The sequence below is a fragment of the Alosa pseudoharengus genome, unplaced genomic scaffold (assembly GCF_046254945.1).
Source record: "Alosa pseudoharengus isolate Yale_2024_CS ecotype anadromous, Long Island Sound unplaced genomic scaffold, YU_APseudo_1.1 YU_APseudo_1.1_scf_7, whole genome shotgun sequence".
Lineage (NCBI taxonomy): Eukaryota > Metazoa > Chordata > Actinopteri > Clupeiformes > Clupeidae > Alosa > Alosa pseudoharengus.
In genome coordinates, this window is record NW_027468859.1 from 40,369,582 (window position 1) to 40,391,820 (window position 22,239).

Genomic DNA, 22,239 nt, shown 5'->3' on the forward strand with positions numbered 1-22,239 from the left:
TTTAGTCTGCTAAATATTTAGGCCTGTTCTGTATTAAACATGAAAGTTTACAAACTTAGTTTACTCTGAAATTCTGACAACCTGAAACGTGCCAGACAAGCTGGGTAGTAGGCTAGCTACGGTTAGCTTGTAGTCTAGGTTCTTTTAAACATGCATCCACAACTATGTGAACATGAGCTTTAAGGCTAGCTTTAAGGTGAGCTTTGCTTATTATTCACCAAAATCGCTTAATATCGTGTCCATTGTGTGTTAGCTGCAGATTCGTAGCCATTTGTCTGTAGCTGCTAGCTAGCCTTGCTGCTAGTAGCACTGCAGGTAGCTTTAGACGGCCAGCGTTTTTTAAGCCTGTTTAAAATGGATTTAGAGTGGAAAAACTTGGCTGTAAAGCCTTTTATCGAAGGTCCACAAGAATTGTCGCTGTCCTCCAGTTTATCCGGTTTGGGATGCAATGAGTTGTTGGCATACTATAACGTTACTGTTATAAAATAAATAATCTTTGGATGTTGAATCTAATATTTACTCTTTGTTTCTTTGCTTTGTGTGCTTTTTGTACGTCTCACAGGAGCAGTGAGGAAGAATCGCAGGTTGATGCCTAACGTTAACTGTAACGTTAGTCCATTGGGCTTGTTTTTGCCCTGGTCCTCTGACATCCATCCGTGAACGGCGCTGCTATTCACCGTCTGCTCGAAAATATTTCTCAGGACAGCTACTAGCCTCTGCGAGAGATCTGCCGCTGCCGCGACCAAGGAACTGCTGCTGACCTGCGAGCTGCCATGATAGCAGCCTGCCCTGCAGTCTGGATTGAGTAGCCTAGCTAACGTCGAAGAACTCTCACGAAACAACAAACTGTCGCTGTCAAAGTCCACCGACCTGCTGATCTGCAGGATCGCCCAACTGTTCTGTGCTTTCAGTGCTCCCCAGACTGCCATCTTCCTCCGACACAGCTGAGCGCCGTCGTCATCATCATCGGGACATCAGCCGGTTAGATGCAACGGACTATGTTAACATGACATTTTCTTTCAGTGCGTTTAGCGGAGTTTGTTTATCAACATAAGCCTTATATTTCACATATTGGTTTGTGTTATGTTGTAGGCCTAGGCCTAAGCTTAGGCTAGCGGACACAGTGTTCTCTTTTGCCTTTTTAAAATAAAAAACTATTTTGAAAATGACATTGTGTGGGTCTTAATTGTCTGATAGCTTAAATATGAATCACAGACCAGGGCCAGATGAGCCCCAGATGTAGAATATAAGTCTGGGCCAGATCCGCACCAAATGCCATGGCAATATTAACTGTACTGGGCCAGTTCTGGCCCAGATCTGTCTCTGATCCGTAATTCCAACCTGTTCCGGTATTGGCCCGTTGGAAGAAATGACCCCGGGGCAGGTCCGTTTAGAGGATCTGCGCCAAATGCTAATGAAGATCTGGACCAAATCTGGCCCAAATATATTTTGCTGTCTGGGAACCTTATCTACCAAGCAAATCATTTAACTGTATAAACTATCCACCTATTTAACTGTTCAGTCATTCCAACTATATTAAACCTCATCTACCTAGCAACCAATATAGTTTATATAGTATATATTTTTTGCATTTTCATGCACTGTATTTCCTTCAGGAAATGCTTTTCTAGTTATACTTCTTCTTCTAACGCGTTTAATGCAGCTTCAACCGTTTAACGTAGAAACTTCATTCAAACTTTGTTACGTAGGTCTTACTTGTGTCATAGGGGCTATGTATTTTTCAACTTTGTAACTTTTATACTTTTTAAACTATTAATTATTAACTTTTAAAAAATCCCCATTGCCCTTTATGACATCATCGCAATTAGAATCTTGTGGCAGGTGGCCAGGCCAGCTGGCCCAACTGCCATTCTCAGGCTTTAAGCATACAAACTGGCCCTATTAAGACTACACACCCTATTCAACTGCTTCCTCTGCCAAAAACTGTTTCAAAATAAAAGTCCTCACTACAATATTTCACTGATAAACAATTTAACCCTTTAAACTGCTGAACTTTTTAACTGTTCAGCCATTGTAACTGTTACTTGTCATCAACTATGACTCCTACCCACTGTAGCTAGTTAGCTAAGTTAGCTAAGTAACTTGGTTAGCATAGTTAGCATGCTAGCATGTTAGCATGCTAGTTAGCATTTTTTGCAAAACTGTTAAAAATGATTAGCTAAGTTAGCTAAGTCACATGGTTAGCATAGTTAGCATGCTAGCATGTTAGCATGCTAGTTAGCATTTTTTGCAAAACTGCTAAAAATGATTAGCTAAGTTAGCTAAGTCACATGGTTAGCATAGTTAGCATGCTAGCATGTTAGCATGCTAGTTAGCATTTTTAGTAAAACTGCAAAAAATGATTAGCTAAGTTAGCTAAGTCATATGGTTAGCATAGTTAGCATGCTAGCATGTTAGCATGCTAGTTAGCATTTTTAGTAAAACTGCTAAAAATGATTAGCTAAGTTAGCTAAGTCATGTGGTTAGCATAGTTAGCATGCTAACATGTTAGCATGCTAGTTAGCATTTTTTACAAAACTGCTAAAAATGATCAGCTAAGTTAGCTAAGTCACATGGTTAGCATAGTTAGCATGCTAACATGTTAGCATAACTACTAAAAATGATTAGCGAAGTTAGCTAAGTCATATGGTTAGCATAGTTAACATTTTAACATTGTTAGCATGTTAGTTAGCATAGTAACTTGGTTAACATTATTATCTTTGTTAACATAGATAGCATAACTGCTAGCAAAAATTGGAGCCATTCCAACTGTTAGTTATCGTCAACTATCTGCCTAAATAATTTAACCATTTCAATTATCAACCTATTTAACTGTTCAGTCATTCCAACTATATTAAACCTTATCTACCAAGCAAATAATTTAACCATATGAACTCATCATATTTTTGCATTTTCATGCACTGTATTTCCTTCAGGAAATGCTTTTCTAGTTCTTATTATACTTCTTCTTCTAACGCGTTTAATGCAGCTTCAACCGTTTAACGTAGAAACTTCATTCAAACTTTGTTACGTAGGTCTTACTTGTGTCATAGGGGCTATGTATTTTTCAACTTTGTAACTTTTATACTTTTTAAACTATTAATTATTAACTTTTAAAAAATCCCCATTGACTTAACATTGCCCTTTATGACATCATCGCAATTAGAATCTTGTGGCAGGTGGCCAGGCCAGCTGGCCCAACTGCCATTCTCAGGCTTTAAGCATACAAACTGGCCCTATTAAGACTACACATCCTGTTCAACTGCTTCCTCCGCCAAAAACTGTTTCAAAATAAAAGTCCTCAATACAATATTTCACTGTTCAACAATTTAACCCTTTAAACTACTGAGCTTTTTAACTGTTCAGCCATTGTAACTGTTACTTGTCATCAACTATGACTCCTACCCACTGTAGCTAGTTAGCATGGTTAGCATAGTTAGCATGCTAGCATGTTAACATGCTAGTTAGCATTTTTTTCAAAACTGCTAAAAATGATTAGCTAAGTTAGCTAAGTCACATGGTTAGCATAGTTAGCATGCTAGCATGTTAGCATGCTAGTTAGCATTTTTTATAAAACTGCTCAAAATGATTAGCTAAGTTAGCTAAGTCACATGGTTAGCATAGTTAGCATGCTAGCATGTTAACATGCTAGTTAGCATTTTTTGCAAAACTGCTAAAAATGATTAGCTAAGTTAGCTAAGTCACATGGTTAGCATAGTTAGCATGCTAACATATTAGCATGTTAGTTAGCATTTTTTATAAAACTGCTCAAAATGATTAGCTAAGTTAGCTAAGTCACATGGTTAGCATAGTTAGCATGCTAGCATGTTAACATGTTAGTTAGCATTACTATTAAAAATGATTAGCGAAGTTAGCTAAGTCACATGGTTAATATAATTAGCATGTTAGCATGCTAATTAGCATAGTTATCATAACTAATAAAAATTATTAGCTAGGTTAGCTAAGTCATATGGTTAGCAAAGTTAACATTTTATTATTGTTAGCATGCTAGTTAGCATAGTTACTTGGTTACCATTATTATCTTTAACATAGTTAGCATAACTACTAGCAAACATTGGAGCCATTCCAACTGTTAGTTATCGTCAACTATCTGCCTAAAAAACCATTTCAATTATCAACCTATTTAACTGTTCAGTCATTCCAACTATAGTAAACCTTATCTACCAAGCAAATAATTTAACCATATGAACTCATCATATTTTTGCATTTTCATGCACTGTATTTCCTTCAGGAAATGCTTTTCTAGTTATTATTATTCTTCTAACGCTTTTTCTGCGTTTAATGCGGCTTCAACCGTTTAATGTAGAAACTTCATTCAAACTGTGTTACGTAGGTCTTACTTAGGACAGGTGGGGAATGTATTTTTCATATTTGTAACTTTTATACTTTTTGAACTATTAATTAAAAACTATTAAAAATTTCCCCATAGACTTAACACTGGCGATTATGGCATCACAATAGGGCTCTTAGAATCCTATGCCAAGTGTTCCGGCCAGAGCCATATGGTTCCGGCCACCTCCAGCAACTGTCTGTCTCAGGCTTTAAGCATACAATCTGGCTCTCTTAAGACTACAGATCCTGTTCAACTGTTTCCTCTGCCCACAACTGTTTAAAAATAAAAGTCTCCACTACAATAATTCCCTATTAAATAATTTAACCATTTAAACTATCCAACTATTTAACTGTTTAACTATTCCAACTGTCAGTTATCATCAACTATGCCTCTAGCCTACTATATTAAACCACCACCTACCTAGCAACCAATTTAGCAACCATTGAAATTAAGCATCTATGTCAGTTTCCATAGCAACCAAGATGATTATACAAGCAAACCACTGTAGTAACTCCTTTATTTCTGATAGTAGCCACCATGGACACCCTAGCAACAACCTAGCAACGACTTCAAGTACCCTAGCAACAGCCTAGCAACCACATTCCATTAAAACCTAGCAACCAACATCATTAACCTAGCAACCAGCATAGCAACCACCATAACTACTCTAGCAACAGTCAGTTGTCATCAACTTTGACTCCCGTCAACTGTTTCCTCTGCCCAAAGCTGTTTCAAAATAAAAGTCCTCACTACAATAATTCCCTATGAAATATTTGAACCATTTAAACTATCCAACTATTTAACTGTTCAGCCAATCCAACTGTCATCATCAGCTATGACTCCCGCCAACTGTGACCTCTGCCCACAACTGTTTGGCAGCCTGGGCTTTTCAGTCAACTAGTGTGATCAACTCCCAATCTACATTCAACTTTTAAACTGTCTACTTTTAAACTATCAACTTTTATTAAGCTGTGCAACCACCATGTCTGTCCTAGCGTCATTTTCATGCACTTGTAATTCCCTGGAATTACATTCTCTAGTTGTTAATTATTATTCTATTGTTGCAAGTCACTTTGGGTAAAAAAAATCTGCTGAATACCATAACCATAACATTTATAAAGTATGCTTTTTAACTTTTATATACCAGGGTACATATATATAGTATATAGATTCATTCCATGTACTCATCTAGATGTTTTAAATATATGAATTATATACTTATTATTTCATCTCAATCTATTGATTTGTTTATGCCTTCTGGTTATCAGTTCAGACCCCCACAGCACATGTAACCACCATTAGCATGACTTTAAAAGCAAGCACTGGTAAGCATTACCATTTCAAATAATTATGTTAAAAACATGGATTGTCCTCATGCTTAATGAATGAATACAGTTGAAAGTTTGGGGTAGAGGCCACACAATAGGTTTCTAGCTTTGAATTGTGGCGGTTCTTTCTGTCCAGTGTTCACTCAGTGTCACTGATCCTAACATACAAACACTAAAGCAATTCAGTATATTTGTCTTGAGGACAAAATAGCTCCATGCTATTGAGCGAGCTATATTTGGTTACACTTTACTTGAAGGTAGCCTATCTACATAAGAGTGACATAACACTTTCATGAACATTTATGACATAACACTTCTGTCATCAAGTGACATTTGGTTTTTGTCATGAAAAGTTAGGGTTAGGTTAAGGGTGTTACCCTATATGATATGGCTATTTTTTATAAAAATATGTTTTTTTGGAATATCTAAATTTACAGTTACCTATCTCTAAAATAAGGGGTCATCTGTAAAATTTGTGAGGTCAAAGTCCTTTTAGGCAAGTCTCTGGGCAGTATCCATAATTCCACATAGGAACCATTACAAGTACATCATGTCAATCCACACTGAAATCTGACTTAAACAATTTAAAAATCTATTCCAAAATCTCTCAAATAAGGCTCTCTTATAAAGTGAGGTGTAACTTGAAATGAATGCATAGCAACCAGATACATCCTGGCAACTTTAACAAAGATAGAGGACAACCACAGGTTTCCTTATCTTTAATCTTTTATCTTTCCTTACCGACTAACCATCGACCAGTATCGATCAATATAGTTGATGTCTGGGACACATCGATAAAACTTTTGAGGTAATATGAATATTTGATCTGAAGATGTTATTGTTTTTAGATGTTGTTTGCATAAACCCCCTAAAGAAAGTCTTCAGTCAAGGAGTGTGATTTTGATATTGCCAGTCCCAGGGAGGAATATGGCTACCTAACATGCCCCATATTGCCCCAACATGCTGCCTGTATTGCGGATAGCTAAACTAAATGACTAAAGTCAACTAAAACAGTTGGCCATTATGGTGTTATATTGTGTTGTATTCGTTTAATTTGTTTTTAGCAGTGAGGCGTACATTAGGCATAGCCTGCCGCATCAATATGACTGATGCCTGATTTAGGGTTACAAAAAAGAAAAGTAGGCTAATAAACACACATCTTATGCTACACTAAAGTGGATCTCTGCCTATAGACTTGAGGTGAAACACCTCTGTGTTGCTCACTGTTACTGGGTAAATGAAAGACTTGCTGAAGTGAGCTAAACAAGTGTCACTCACAAATTCCCATAACCCCAACTGGCCTTTTTGAATTCCTTTGCGAAAATGAAAAGTCTCCCCTGGATGCAATTGTAAATTTACCTAGGCCTAATAGCCTAATGTTGCCTCAGAAAGTTATTGTTCGTTTTTTGTTAGCATTATATTTTCCATATTTTCCAAAGGTGCCAATAAATCTGGAGGGTACTGTAACAGCTAATGAAGGACGTAAAACAACAGCTGGAGCCGGTATTTTTCTGAATCAAAAACTACTAGCACCCCCGTCGATGCGTGTAACATAGGTGAATTCGTTGGCTACTTTTGACAGAATGATGCAATGCCGCATCGAGTCTTGTCCCATTTCGTAGGTAAAGATTTCAACCCCTTACACTTCTCACTCCCCAGTGAAGGGGCACTTCAAAGAAGTGGCAGGGTCAAGGGAAGAGAAATAGTACAGGGCCTTTATACCCTATCATGGTGCCAGTTAACCTAATTAGTAGTGAATTGTTCCTCATTCTGTTGTCTTTAACATTTCCAGCCTTGTAGCAGCCAATAATGTAATAATGGCCTATAACGTCATAATGGCCAGTAACGTAATAATTTTAATGTAATAAAGCCAATAAAGTATTAATTTGCCAATAATGTCATAACATTTCTGAACCAATAACGTAATACATTTTTGCCAACTAGAATGTAATGCCAGAGGAATTACAATAGTGGATGGAAAGCTGCTAAAGTTGGTGGGGAAATTCCTGAAAAAAAAACATTAAATCACTTAATCTTTGAGTTCATACAAACCCTCGTACCAAAAGACCTTGTGTGGCAAGGCGTTATATAACACTCAAGGTGTTTTTGACCTTGACATTTGACCTTTGACATCCAACATCAATTCACTTCATCTTTGACTCCATCCAAATACTCATACCAAATTTCAGGCACGTATGTCAAGGAATTCTTGAGACATTGCACTCAGAGTGTTCATTGACTTGACCTTTGACCTCCAACATCAACTCACTTCATCTTTGAGTCCATACAAACACTTGTACCAAATTTGAAGCATATGCGTCAAACCGTTCTGGAGATATAATGCGCAACGCATGAGATACGGCTGTGACTTTTATTTTGACACACGGGAAACACTTAAACAGGATGTGTAGTTTTAGGGAGCACCAGATTGTATGCATTAGAAGCTGAGACCGTTGAATTCACAGGTGACACCTGTGCCAGTGTTCTAATTTGCCCGGGAACTACCACTGATCTATAAAGAACACTGGATAGACTATCCCATTGTTGCCGCCCCATCAACAATGAAGCCAATGGAATCGGAACACCGCCGCCATATTGGGACCACTGCACTGTAGAAAATGATAGGCTTACAGTAGAAATGCATGAAAAAAGTGAGGCAACTTAATTACTCGAAAATATTAGGGGGGAAATATAAACCTATTATTTTTAAATATATAGTCTTTAAAAAATCATGGGCATTTACTTAAATTATTCATCTATACTAAAATGTGTAAAATATCTCAATACAATTAACGTAGCCTATTCAAAGGAAATTTCACTCCGGAGGGCTGTTTTAAGGTCGAAAAGGTGAAACAGCATATTGCTCGACGTCAGTAGCCTATGCCTCGATCTAAATGTAGGTTGCAGAACAAATGAACATTACAGCTTCACATTTGGTGCTTAATAGGCTATGCTGTTAGGGCTTCGTGTTTTCCCCTTACAGTGTGACAGAGTGGCATATTACCCGACATTACCTTATCCATTGGTAGGCTACATTTTTAAATAGTGAAAACACCGTTATAATCACCCACTTTCGATATTGGCGCTTAGGCTACAGTCGGTAGGCCTATCTTTAGTTTTAACTTGACGTGAAGTCATAATCCGATAGCTCGAATCTGCCCATTTCTTTCCAACTTAACCAAGTCATCCCAAACATTTGCACAGACATATATTGTCGAGCACGTAGCAGAGTTTATATTCTCCTGCTGTCTCGATTCGTTTGGCTAATAGAGTAGGCCTATATGTTCTCTACTAGCATTATTCATATTATTATCACGCCCACTAAACTTCTTCCAGACAGAGGCTACATTGACAACATTAAAAGCCTACAGTGATTTTCTCCGTGGGTGCAGCACACAGTAGCCAAGGCTAGATCATTTTGGTGAGGTTTCAGAACGGAGCAGCGTAGTTCGGACTCGCAAGTGGTCCCAATATGGCTGTCGCGCCGATTTCACGGAGGCTTCAGGTTTGTGACGTAGTTGCGCTATCCAGTGTTCTTTATAGATCAGTGGGGAACTACTCTGGGAGCTTAACGAGCGCAGCTGGCTTTAGGCCATTATGACATCACAGCTATTCAAGTCTATGGGGGAAAAATGAGCTTTTTACCATTTTTAATCCCCTATTTCTCAAAAAGTATAAACTTTTAAGAAAATCTGAAAAAGTTACTCTGTTGTCCAACTCCAGACCTACAAAACGGTTAATTCAACATGTCTGTACGTTAAGCGGTTAGAGTCGCATTAATTCTTGAAAAGGTAAAAAGAAAAAATGGTTATAATAATAATTAGAAGAAGAAGAAGAAGAAACCAGGAGATTTCAAGATAGTGGATTCCATTCCACTTTACTTAGCTGAAATAGCTGCTTAAAAACATGACCATATTTACAGTAGATCAGCTACAAAGAGTGGTAGACAGAGAGTGATGTCACTTATAGGCTACCAGAGATTGTTGAGTCACATCATTGCAAATTTCATACGATGATGCATCATTCCACAAAATGGTTTGTCTTTTCTATCAGGAAGTTATTCAATAAGCATTCATAAAAATATAGCATACACATATAGCCTTAACTCAAAACAGCTGTTAGGCTTATGCCATTTTGATCTGTAAAAATGTCACATGTAGGCATGCCTAAATTCTCCTTACTGCACATTAATTATAGGCTAATATATTATAATATATTCATTATTGAATGCTTAGCTGGAATGATGTTTCCCTATCATCCTATTTTTAAAGCAGGCATACCTGCGGGCATGTAATTGGGCTACGGGTTTTCTACAGGAATGGCATGTTTTAACGGGTACTGTACTAGTTCATTAATGCAAAAAATTGTTCATTTTTTTGTTTTGTCTTGTTCAAAGCTCCACCAATTAACATAATTTTGTTCTCAATCGAATGGTTGAACTTGTTAACTACCATAAAAAGACCCTAGGTTGTTTTTACTGCGGAGTTACACTTTAATGTTAGGGTGTCAAGAGCCACTTTTTTCCTTCCCCAAAGAGAGAGGCTACTTTGGCAAAGTATTGTAACAAGCACTTCTTATTACAGTATACATGTACTAATGCAGGGGCGTGCAGAGACCTTTGAAGGGGCAGGGGCTCAAATTTAAAAAAAGGGCACATGGAACAAAATTTTCAGAAAACGTGTTAACTTTATTTAACACATTATTTTCATTTCTCTCCTTGGCCTATTGTAGCCAGGGCACAGACAGATAGTTCTTTTCAGTTTTCATTAGGCTATTGTCTACACAGAGATCAGGCTACATCTTATTGATTAAATTCAAAGCTAATTTTAATAGCCTAGAAATCTAGACGCACCCTAGCGGCAGCAAATATGTTATTGCCTAGTCTGGCTTGTCAGGCTATAATTTTAATGTTTATCACAGTGAACTACCACCATTAGCAAGCTGCAGATTCACGTGCTGTGCATGTGGCCACTGTGTAATGTAGCCTATACTGTAAACAGAGAACGACGTGTGGAGTTGGGTTAGTTAAACAACTACAGTAGCCTATGTCGTCGGCTTATGACGATTTAGAAAAGGTTTGTCTACTCTGTTTTATGAACTAGGTCTACTAACCTAAGCTACTATAACATAGTAACCTAAACAGAATATGTTATGAACGTTCAGCCTTAGATTTTCGAAGCTGCCAGGTTATTGAAATGGATGGACCATGACATGGTTAAAACGGGTTTGATAGACTACTTCATTAAACATGAAACAACTTTAAACATTTTATTCTCTATCTGTAAGCTGAATACTATTGCATGTTCAGATAGGCTAACTGCCAAGCGACCTTACCGTGCTCCCAAACGTCTCCTGCAGCACTGTGCCTGCGTGCACCTTCTGAGAGTTCACTGAATGTATGACGTCACGGATTGGTGGCCGCAAGGCATTTCAATTAACACAGAAAATTGTTATTTTTGTAAATTTCTAATTTCACAAACTATTAATGAGACATTTTAGCGAATATTCACGTTGGAACTAGCGGAAGTATTACAAATTAAAAAGTAAAAAACGGGTCTTGTCAAAAGCTAGGGCACTTGGACATCAAAGGGGCAAAAGGGCAGGTGCTAGAGCCCCTGTAGCCCCCCTTCTCTGCACGTGCCTGTACTAATGGTCTGTAGGTACCCAAAAAAAACATTATGTATGGACAACGTAAGTATATGATATTACATATCGTTACATAGGTTGTTAAAATGTACTTCATTATGTAAATGCACTGGAACAAGTACCCCGTAAAATAAAGTGAATATTGACAGATTTAGTAACTGTCTTAACTGTCAGTTACATTGTTTATTATTTACCATTTCTTACTCAATCAATAACTTATTGTTGCCACAGTCAATAACACTATATTTCCTAACAAGTAACATATTAAACTAATCTAACTTGCTCAGATCTTAATGCAAGGAACTAAAGGCATACTGAGACAATAAGAATAACTGATTTTCAATATGTCAACACTTAACATGCAACATATGCTTTTTGTGATTTGATTTTGTTTTCACCCTTGGTGGCAGTCTCTCCCACAAGTACCTTCCCTCCAACTGTTAACCAACCTGCTTCCATTACTAACCAGAATCATGAGGGTAAGAAGAATATTGTCAACATTGTCAAATCAAGCATAAACAGTAAAAATATATAAAATGTCATGCTTTGATTTTCTGTTAACCGTGCTCTGCTTATAGTACATGATGCACACATGTCTAATGTGACATTTAACCAGATGTGCTTACCCTGTGTGGCATTTGTTTCACATTCAGTAAGGGTTTTCAATTGAATTTTTTTGAGTGTCCTAACTCAACTATTTGATATTGCCCCCTGAGATTTTATACATGGTTGTCTTCTTTCACCAATCACCGTGGTAGACAGATAATGTGTACTATTTCATATTTCTATTTGAGCCTAGACTCTCAATTAATTTCTTTAGATGCTTCCATCCTTGTTTTTCTTTTTCAATCTTAATTAATATTCATATACAGTATATTCACATAATTCTGTAATAACAAAAATAGCATATTAATTGTATTGCACATTAATGCACACTGTCTGTATTTTTTTTTAATGATATGATTTATGTTTTTTCATGATATTGCTTCCAGAAGTGCTAACAACATTACATTGTGACCATCAGAAATATACAAATGGATCACAACACAATTCTCAAATTTACTAACGCATACAATAAATAACAGATTGCTTTGACCTCCCCACTTTCAAACGGCCTGATCCTGGATTCGGCAGAGAGAGAAAAAATTGTGTATTTGTGGTCTGCGCTCCGAGTCACTCAACGTCCTGTGTCACTGTCCACCACAACACCAGTGAGACTTCATGGCATTCCTGCTATCAGAACGTCCAAATTCTCTTTGGGTTTTATCTCCACCCCACTCATTTGGCCTTTGAGGAAGAAGCAGGAGTCCCCTACCACTACCACCCAGGCGCAAGAACAGCCATTTGCACGTGTAACTAAACCACCTGCCCCACAAACAGTGAGCCTTTTAGGCACATCTCTAAGATCAGAAACATCAGCAGATATCAGTAAACTGAAACAGACTAATTCTCAGATGGATCTATCATTGCAACAGGCAGATGTCCAGAACAAAAGCACAAACATTGAGTCTTTCCAAGTGTCTCTCAACAACCGTAAAAACAAACCACTAGGCCAACCGATGGTATTGAATGTTGATCGAGAAAACAGGACTTTGACTGAGGCACTGGATTATGCATCTGGAATTGAACCATTTTTCAACTCTGATATTGGAGTCAATCCTTTTGGCCTTTATGATCTTGACTCAATCTATTCTCACGTGGAAACCATGAATTCCGATCACCTGGATGCTACCATCTACAATGATGTGTTAATACTCAGCAACCCAACGACTCCTCCTTCTAATGTGGACAAACTCTTTCATAGTCAATATGCCATACTTCCCTGGGGTGTGACTGAAGCTACGGTATTTCAAACCACAATGTGGAGCAGGTGGTCCATTCCAATCAATTCAGTACAGACTTTGCTTTCAAGAGGGGCACTTATGGAGATGTATGAACCAAGCGCCAACAGCAGGCAAAAAACTGACAACTCTATCTCAAGTGAAATTATACTGCACAATTACAAGACAGACTTCCATCTAATGAGCACACAGTCCTGGCATACTCCATTGTCTTCAGTGGGAGTCCTCCATGAACACTCCAAAGGCATATTGACTCCTACACCAGTATTAAGTTTACTGCCTACCAACCATAAAACATCTCCAAAAAATAAAACTTTACAGCTATTAGCTTTCAATTCTTCAACACAAAGTAATGGGGCTTTCAGCATGGCAAAACCATTGTTTTTGTCCCTACCAAGTCTTATCATTACAGAGAAAACGATTCAACCTCTTACTGATACTGTTCATGAAAATATGTCTCTCAACCTATCACAGAATAGGGAACCATTAGAGGCTAGTTTGACACACTCTATTTACTTCCAACATGACTTGTTAACAACTGATGATATAGTTCCTGCTCAGTTATATTTGGAACATCTCACTGCAATAGCTACTGCCATGACTCCTGACTCTCCTAGAACATCAAACATGTTTCCCTCCAAGAGTGTCAGTGATTCCATTTTACCTTCATTGAGAAGTCATTTTACCTCTATTCTCAGTGATTATTTGGAAGACACACAACCTAAAATCCCTTTTGGCGAATTAAGCTCTAACTGGCCCATGAGAACTGGTGTGATAATGCCAGACTCAACACGGAAGTCCCAAATAGATATACCTCATACTTCAGATCTGTCACAGATTTACGGTTTTACAGAAACTCCAATGTTTGGGAGTAAAGGCCATAAGCATTATGCATACACAAACAATCTGTCAATGATGACAAGCTTTCATATGTCATTTAACACAGTGTTGATATCAGGTAGGATGACATTGGATGTTTTGCCCACAATTTTATTATCACCTCAAACAGGACTCACACAGAGTCATTCAGGTTTAGAGTGGTCCTTAACAAGTTCTGTCTCTTCTACTGATATCGTCAGTCACAAACTCTCTTATATTCTTCTCAAACCATCTAAACCTCAGCATGGACATTTAGAACTATTTAACCCCATAGATACATCCATTGATCTTCCGATTGAGACATTGTCAACAGATAATGACCATTCTCAACTACAGATGAGCCCCAGTCATCTGATAGAGCATAGTACATTTTATTCTCAGGGAAAATGGTATGAGTGGGGTTTCAGTACATTACACTTGCCATTCTCTACCAATTCATTGCCAGTCCACTCTGCCAGTATGAATCCTTTCCCCAAATACACTGTTATGGATGCAGCCCACTCTTCAACTGCCCAAGACTCAGGGCTGCTCAACTCTGAGTTGTCTTTAAATAGTGATGTGAGACACTTCTTTCCAATTTCAAGTGACACTTCTCCAAGGGTTATTAGCACAGTAATGGAGAAAGCCCATTCAGCTGGATCTGTCTCCTTTCCACACACTGAAATAACAGTTTCTTCCCTGCAGAGCCACATTACTCCTGGAAGTCAATCAGCAGTAAAGTCCCCATCGATAGCAAAAAACAACACTTTCCCGTCTAACACCAAGCCTACAACATTTGTAAATTCAGGGTTATCTAGCAGCGGGACACAGTACAGAGAAGATGGACATAATGATCATCCACTTTCAACAGATGATAAGTTAGCAAGCCAAATAGGACATGGCAACAAAGAGGCTGCTGTCCAAGTTTCAACCACACCCTCTCCTCTGACTGGTGACAATCATTCATTAGTCCACACACCAATGTCATTTTCCGCACTACCTGATAGAGTTACTGCTCTGGACAGCACTGTGCCTTTTAGCACCACCCCATGGAGCTTTCCAGTCTTGACTGAACTTGCATCCTGTCCATGTAAAACACACTCTCATGTTGTGTGTCTGTGTGGACGTACAGCCGGGAACAGTATGTCTTCCAGTCACTATTTCATTTGTGCTTGTAGTCTTAGGAATGGCATTGTACTTTTCCCAATTTGTGAAAAAATGATTATCCTTTTCAGTAGTTCTAGTGAGATGATAACTAGATTTATTTTCTTAATGGCCATTAGTGAGCATTAACATTTTGTAGTACTTTCCAAATCAGCTGTTCTAAGGTGGCTTGGGAGCTCTCCTATGGACAAAGAATCTAGTGTTGTTACAGAGGACTACATTATTTCTCTTTAGTTTTAGTTGTGCATTTTCTCTTAGGAGATTTCTAAAGCTTTTAGGCTGTAAAGCCCATTGGAGACTACAATCCCTGTATTGTACTTTGAATCCATTTTAATTAAGTCTGGTGTGTCTATGATAACGTTTTAACAGGTAAACTCAGAACAAAATGTCATTTTTTCAAAATAATACATCAGAAGTCTCCTAAGATTAGTTTTGCCATGCAAAATAAATGTAATTTATTGTAGATATACACTAACAATGCAACTTAATACTTTTTAGTTTATTAGTGCTAGTGGAACTACTCTGTATTGTCAAGTGGAGCATAGCAGTAACAGGATTTTGCGAAAGGCTGAAAGGCTGTAGTAACACAGAAGAAATTAAATATTCTAACTGAACCATTTGGAAAGATGTATATAGATATCGCATAGAGATACATAGTTGTCGTCAGCCAACTGCTCCTCAGGTATGCTGCTATGCAACACGGACATTTAGCTCGGTGGTGGAATTCACTTAAAATTATGCAAACAATCTGTCCTTTCTTTTTTTATTGCAGAGGTATTCTACAGAGTTGAACTTGTTTTCCCTCAACAGAATGAGCCTGATGTGACTGAACTCACAGAATTGGTAATGAAATATCTGTCTTTTTTTTTTTATCTACTCTAACCTAAAGACCAAAGATAATTTGAAAGTTTTGTTTTACAGCTCAAGTCGACTTCCCACTACTGGATATATCCAAAACATGTTAAGTGTGACAGGTGAGAGATTTTATTCACCATAATAAACTAAATTTTCTTAACCTTGGATGTAGAGTGCATAAATCTACTTAGTGCTTTTAATCTGTAAAAGATCACTGTTGCTCCCCTTCCCACTGCCCAAATGCACGGGTAGTTTTTTTACATACTTTAGACAAATCCCCTGTCTATCCCCTGGAACAGAAAAACACAAATTTGCTGATGGGATAATTTTCAAGCTTTATACATGGACATGGAAAAAAAATTGCTGTCGCTCACTTGGATCATTAGCTTACAAGAAATTCATAAGAAAAAGTGAATTTCAAATGTGTGTTTTACAGGGGCCAGGTTGGGGCAGAGTCAGAGAAGGCTCAGAGTGACAAATAAATAACCCAAAAAGTGTTTGACACAAATAAATAACACAAAAAAGTATAATTTGGAGTAAAATAATTATGTAAAATAGATTCTTTATAATACTAAACTGAACATTATTGACCAAATGTTTTATTTGAGTAAAATTATCATTAACATGTGATATGACGTGTCTATGGTAAATGCAATGTAACAACGAAGGAAGTGCTTTTCAACTGGAGAGAAAACATTAATGCTATTTGTTTTATCAGAACACACACCAGCTTTTTTGTTGTCAGCTGACACAGAGTCATAAAATGTGCTGTCTGGAGTTCATTCAAAATTTGGAATTGAGTGTAAACTGTTCTCATACATTTTGCTGCAGACAATTTTTGTATTGTTCCATGTTTGTAAATGACCGAGCCATAAAAACTAACCAAAGAGTAAGCTCTCCTCCTCAAGCATAAAGGAAATTGTATTTTGGTCTACCTAGTAGGCAGTGACGGACTGGGATTAAAAAACGGCCCTGGCATTTTCACCAACCAGCGGCCCACACACGGGGACGCGCACACACGCGCGTGCATGTGCCCGCAACACACAGATAGAACTTCACATGGCATGCACGGAAATAACATGCAAGTTTGTAGCCCCATTGGTAATGAACTCTAATATGCATAAAGACTGAACCAAGAACATGGATATATCAATGCACAACTCCAAAAAAATGAATGCAATATGAAAATGAAAAAAGAATAGCTTAGAATAGATCATCAGAGCAGCCGCTCCACAAACGTGTCTTAATTAACGTCATGCAGTTAACAAGGTGCGAAGGAGCTTGCTCTTCTCCGCAACCCTGTCTATCACGTCATCAACATCTAAGTTTATTAGGACCTCTTTCTCTGCCACCATCAGCATAAAGGCCTCCAAATTATCCTGTGACAATTGTGCCCTTAGGGGATTCTTGATGAATTTAAGAGGAAAAACTCCGTTCGCATGCCACTTGAGTAGCCTACATGACAGTGTTAGTAGGAATTTATATGCTAACCATATATTGTTGTAGGCACAGGTAAAGAGGTTTAACTGCTGGAGAAGGAAATAGCAACAGATAATTCTTGCAGGTAGCACATGTCTTGCACCATGTTTATTTCTGTATCTTCCTCTATCTCCGCGGCATCATCAAAGTCCGACGCTCTGACTGTGTACTTGTTTAGAGGAGACTTTTTCAGGCTGTCAGTGCGTAGCGAGGTGTGTCAATCCCGACTGTAGATTTTCGACCGTAGCATCTTCACTGAATTTAAGCAGACATTCTCTTATCTTTCAAAGTGCATTTGGGGGCAGTTTATTAGCTTTTATAAGGGGAAACTTCCCCCAGGTATGGGGATTATAATGAGAACTCATTCAGTGATAGGATTTTTACAACTATTGCCTCCCTTACATTTGCAGTACTTGCAGCAATGGATACTAGCTGACAGGGACAGCCATTCTTGTGTGCACATGCCACACAAGCAGGGATCTGGTAAACCTTCAGGTTTTGAGATTACAATCTCAGGGACTAATAAACTCCCCTTAGAGGAGACTTTTTCAGGCTGTCAGTGCGTAGCGAGGTGTGTCAATCCCGACTGTAGATTTCCGACCGTAGCATCTTCACTGAATTTAAGCAGACATTCTCTTATCTTTCAAAGTGCATTTGGGGGCAGTTTATTAGCTTTTATAAGGGGAAACTTCAGAGGATCAAGTCATGCTAGATCGGCATACAATTCCCCGTGCTGAAGGAAGTAGATGCATTTGGGTTTGAAATTCCCAGAAGTCATTGCTTCATATAACTTTTGTAAACCATAAATAAAAAAAAAAGATACAGGCATATTTATTGTATTTCAATTTCAAACAATGCCCTTTTAAACATTTGATTGAATAAGGCTACAAAAGAATGTAGATTTATGTAAATATTGAGGGTCCCCATGACTGTATAGAGACTCTCATATCTGGTAAAAATACTGATCAGTTTCCCCATTACGTAGGAGAAAGAGGAGTTAGAGATTAATAGCTGATTAGAAGCCTGTTAACACTATTGATGCTTGATAGTGGGCCGAGAGATAATGTGGAACCGGCCTTGCGATGAAGGGGCCGCGCGAACTCGACAAGCATGCCGCCCCGTGATTGGCCGGCCCAAACGGCCCACGAGAGGCCCAAATGCCAGACCGTCCAGTCCGTCACTGCTAGTAGGTTTTAGGCACTGTGATCTGCATAAAATAAAATGTAAGAAATTTGACCAACATCAAAGTACTGTAAGGTGTTCAGTTTGGTTTTATTTGTAGACATTACATCCTGACAGCTCTGGCCCTTACCCTGGTGATAAGATACAATTTCCAATGGCGTGTATCCTGACCATGGAAATGTCTACCTTGTACTGGTATCAAGTCAAGGCAAGGCCATTTTCTTTATATAGAAGGCTTCATACACAGGAGTAATTCAATGTGCTTTACATAAACAAGAGCAAAAAGTACATAAAAGCCTAAAAGGGCAGTAGTTTAAAAAGTAGAATACATAAAATGGATTAGTTAAAAGACAACATAGAATTACTGGAACACAGCCAACAACTTAACCTTGTGCTTCATGTAACTCCAGTTTGTCTGTTGCATTAAATGTAGCTATAGACCAGCTAACACAAAAAAATCTATGGCTATCAGACAGTTTCTTGACACATTATTAATACTGTGACAAAGCCTCTGTCCGCCTTTGATTTAATACCAGCACGCAACCAGAATTCCCTTTCATTTCTCACTTTGGCCTATAGGACTCTGACTGGATCTGCTCCTTGTTATTTTAATTCAATGATCAAGATGTACATCCCCAACCGCCCACTGCGGTCTTCTGATGAGTGTCTATTGTGTCGACCAGTCATAAACGCTAGGTCAAATTCAAGACTCTTTTCCTCAGTGGTTCCATGTTGGTGGAATGAGTTGCCCAGTGCTCTCCGTTCCTGTGATAGTTTTGGGTCTTTTAAGAGGGGTCTAAAGGCATATCTGTTCAACATGCACTTAGTTCATTAAGCGCTTCTTATGCGTTATGGTTTGTATAATATTGTTGTATTTCCATTAGGTTGTTGACTATTTTCACATTGTTGTTTATTATTGATATTCTCCTTAATGTAGTCTTACCATGTTATTGTTTTTATATTATTGATTGAATGGACATTGTTTTTTTATTGCTTTTTTCCTTCATTTTCATTGTTTATTTCATTAGGCTATTGATTGAATTGACATTGTTGTTTATTATTGCTATTCTCCTTATTATAGTCTGACCAACATTTTAATTTGTTCCCTGTTAAATTTAAGTATTATATTGTTTTGTATTTGTATGTCACTTTCAACAAAAGGGTATCCAACCATAACCATGTAACTCACACAGATTCTCAAGTTTTGGCATAAACAGTAATAGGAATGATCAGCACTCTGATTAAAAGAAAGAGTGTTTGATCAATTAGCAAAAAGCATCTGAGAAATGTTGCTCAGAAAAGTTACAGAGTTTGGAAACTTTGCTGCTTCATTATTTTTCAAGCTTATAAATGGTGTTTTCAGCACAAATTAGAAACATATTAGAATATTGGACATAATGCAGACTATTAAACCACATACTGGAATATTGGATCTAATGCTCTATTCCACTTTCTCTCAATGGCAATAGAGGTAGAGAAAGCAAAAGTATAATCATTTAGACACCATGTGAGTCAAATCTTTAGAGTCATCTTCACCCATATTATATACTGTACATTGTTTCCTGAAAATCAGTCCTGTAGTTTTCCTTCTAACAAATCAACCAATCATGCAACCAACCAACAGATGAGTGCATAACCTCTTTGGCAGAGGTAACTGCTGTATCCCTTTAAAACCACATTATTGGTGTTTTGTCTTAAGCACTTTCAAGCCAAAGAGTGCAAATAGAAAGTAAACACTATTAATGACTGATCTTCTTTAATATTTCTATTTTGTTGTCAGGGACAACAAATGCCAGGTCATTTTGGTTCACAATATGACCATGAATTCAAGTGCCATAATGGCAGATATAAAGGATAGGCTGAGGTCCTCAACGATGGATGAAAATGGATCAGTGGTAGTAACGTTGGAAACTGTTGGTATGACTTACTGTACTGTTGACACTTCCTTCAGAGTGGATATCAACTTCATCAATCCTTTAACAGTATTTATGAGGAGAAAATGTATGTCTTTTATTCTGATTGATCACAGAAAACTGTCCTGAAGAGAAAGATCTCAGCGATGACCGTTACAAATGGCTTGAGAGCAGACCCATGGTGACCGTACATATTCCCTGTTTGCATTTTAAGGACCAATATGCCTCCAGAACCTGGTGAGATAGAAATTGATTGTTTGTTTTACAGGTTTTACACAGGCACTATTACAGAAACTAGATGTACCACATAGCGGTACAAAATATGACCGCCGCTCAGTCCTGTACATCCGCGAAAATAAATCACACTTATCAATTTGTCTCCATCTTCTACTCCATCCCCCACTCTTGAAACCGTCAAGGTTATAAGATTAACGTACCTGCAGTAAAAACCAAGCATGTCCGATAAACATTCTCATGTTTATTTCGGCTTTAAGAAGAACTGGGAATTACATTACATGTGACAATCATCCTACCCTTATTAGACATTCTCTGCTGTAAACTACAGTGTTGTCCTTGTAGGAAACGTCTATTGTTTTTCCAACTCACTTTAGATTAAATTCCAACAAAGTTACATCTCTGCAATGCTGCGCCATCTGGTGGACCAACTACGTAACGGCAATACTGGAAATGCAGCCTAAATGATGATGATGAATATTCGGTTTTCCTTTAATCCTACTGAATTTGTAATTATGTATCGCCCGTTATAATTGCTGATACCGATAGTATGTGCGTGCCTGCTGTGTGTATGTGTGTGTGCGTGTGTGTATGTGTGTGTGTGCATGTGTATGTGTGTGCGTGCGTGTGTGCATGTCTGTGTGTATGTGAATATGTGTGTGTGCATGTGTGTGTTTCTGTCTGTGTGTGTATGTGTGCATGCGTACGTGTGTGTGTGTGTGTGTGTGTGTGTGTGTGTGTGTGTGTGCGTGTGTGTGTGTGTGTGTGTCTGTGTCTGTGTATGTGGATGCAGGGTTCTCAAGTTTTGAGCTCAGCTTGGAGTGAGATTGGGGGGGGGGGGGTGCACTCACTCACTAATTAAAAAAAAAAAAATTGGAAAGAAGCCTTTGAGACCTTGAATTTGTCATTGTAATCTATACATCCTATATCTTGTTTTTGTTTATTTTTCAGGACAGTCAGGGATTTGTACCCATCTGGGAAAGTATAATGCATAGCTACTGTATGTCTCTTATGTCAGCCTTATCAAGGGAAACCATTTGTGTTTTTATGTCACCAGGAAGCATGTCAGTATCAAAATAACTTTTCATATTTAGGTGGGATAGATTGGAATCTTGAAATATAATAATCGTGATGCTGGGATATTCTATGGCTCACCAATTTACGAGATGTAGGCCTATATGTACTGAGTGAGACAAATATTTTATTTATTAGGCTAATTGCTTTATTCACTTGAGTAGCCTATATTGTCACTGAATCATTGGACTAAGCATGTGCATGCCGAGACTTTTTTTTTTATATAAGGACAGCAAGTTCATTATCTTGGGTTGCTATTACATTATGGTGGTTGGCAGGTCATTGTCTGCACTCTGCAGCAGTCCTGTATC

The 22,239-nt window shown here is 38.0% G+C and overlaps 1 protein-coding gene across 7 annotated transcripts in view; it reads left to right on the top strand.

Annotated features, from left to right (window-relative positions):
* The window catches only part of adgrg6 (adhesion G protein-coupled receptor G6), a 122,953-nt gene that overhangs the window by 75,742 nt on the left and 24,972 nt on the right, over positions 1-22,239 (top strand). For 5 of the 7 annotated variants that reach the window (XM_076273018.1, XM_076273020.1, XM_076273019.1 and 2 more), the window contains 5 exons: positions 11,739-11,807; positions 15,964-16,034; positions 16,113-16,165; positions 20,488-20,624; positions 20,737-20,857. In XM_076273018.1, the coding sequence (XP_076129133.1) occupies positions 11,739-11,807; positions 15,964-16,034; positions 16,113-16,165; positions 20,488-20,624; positions 20,737-20,857 (451 nt within the window). The remainder of the gene's footprint in view (positions 1-11,738; positions 11,808-15,963; positions 16,035-16,112; positions 16,166-20,487; positions 20,625-20,736; positions 20,858-22,239) is intronic. The other 2 variants (XM_076273023.1, XM_076273024.1) reach the window with 1 other exon arrangement.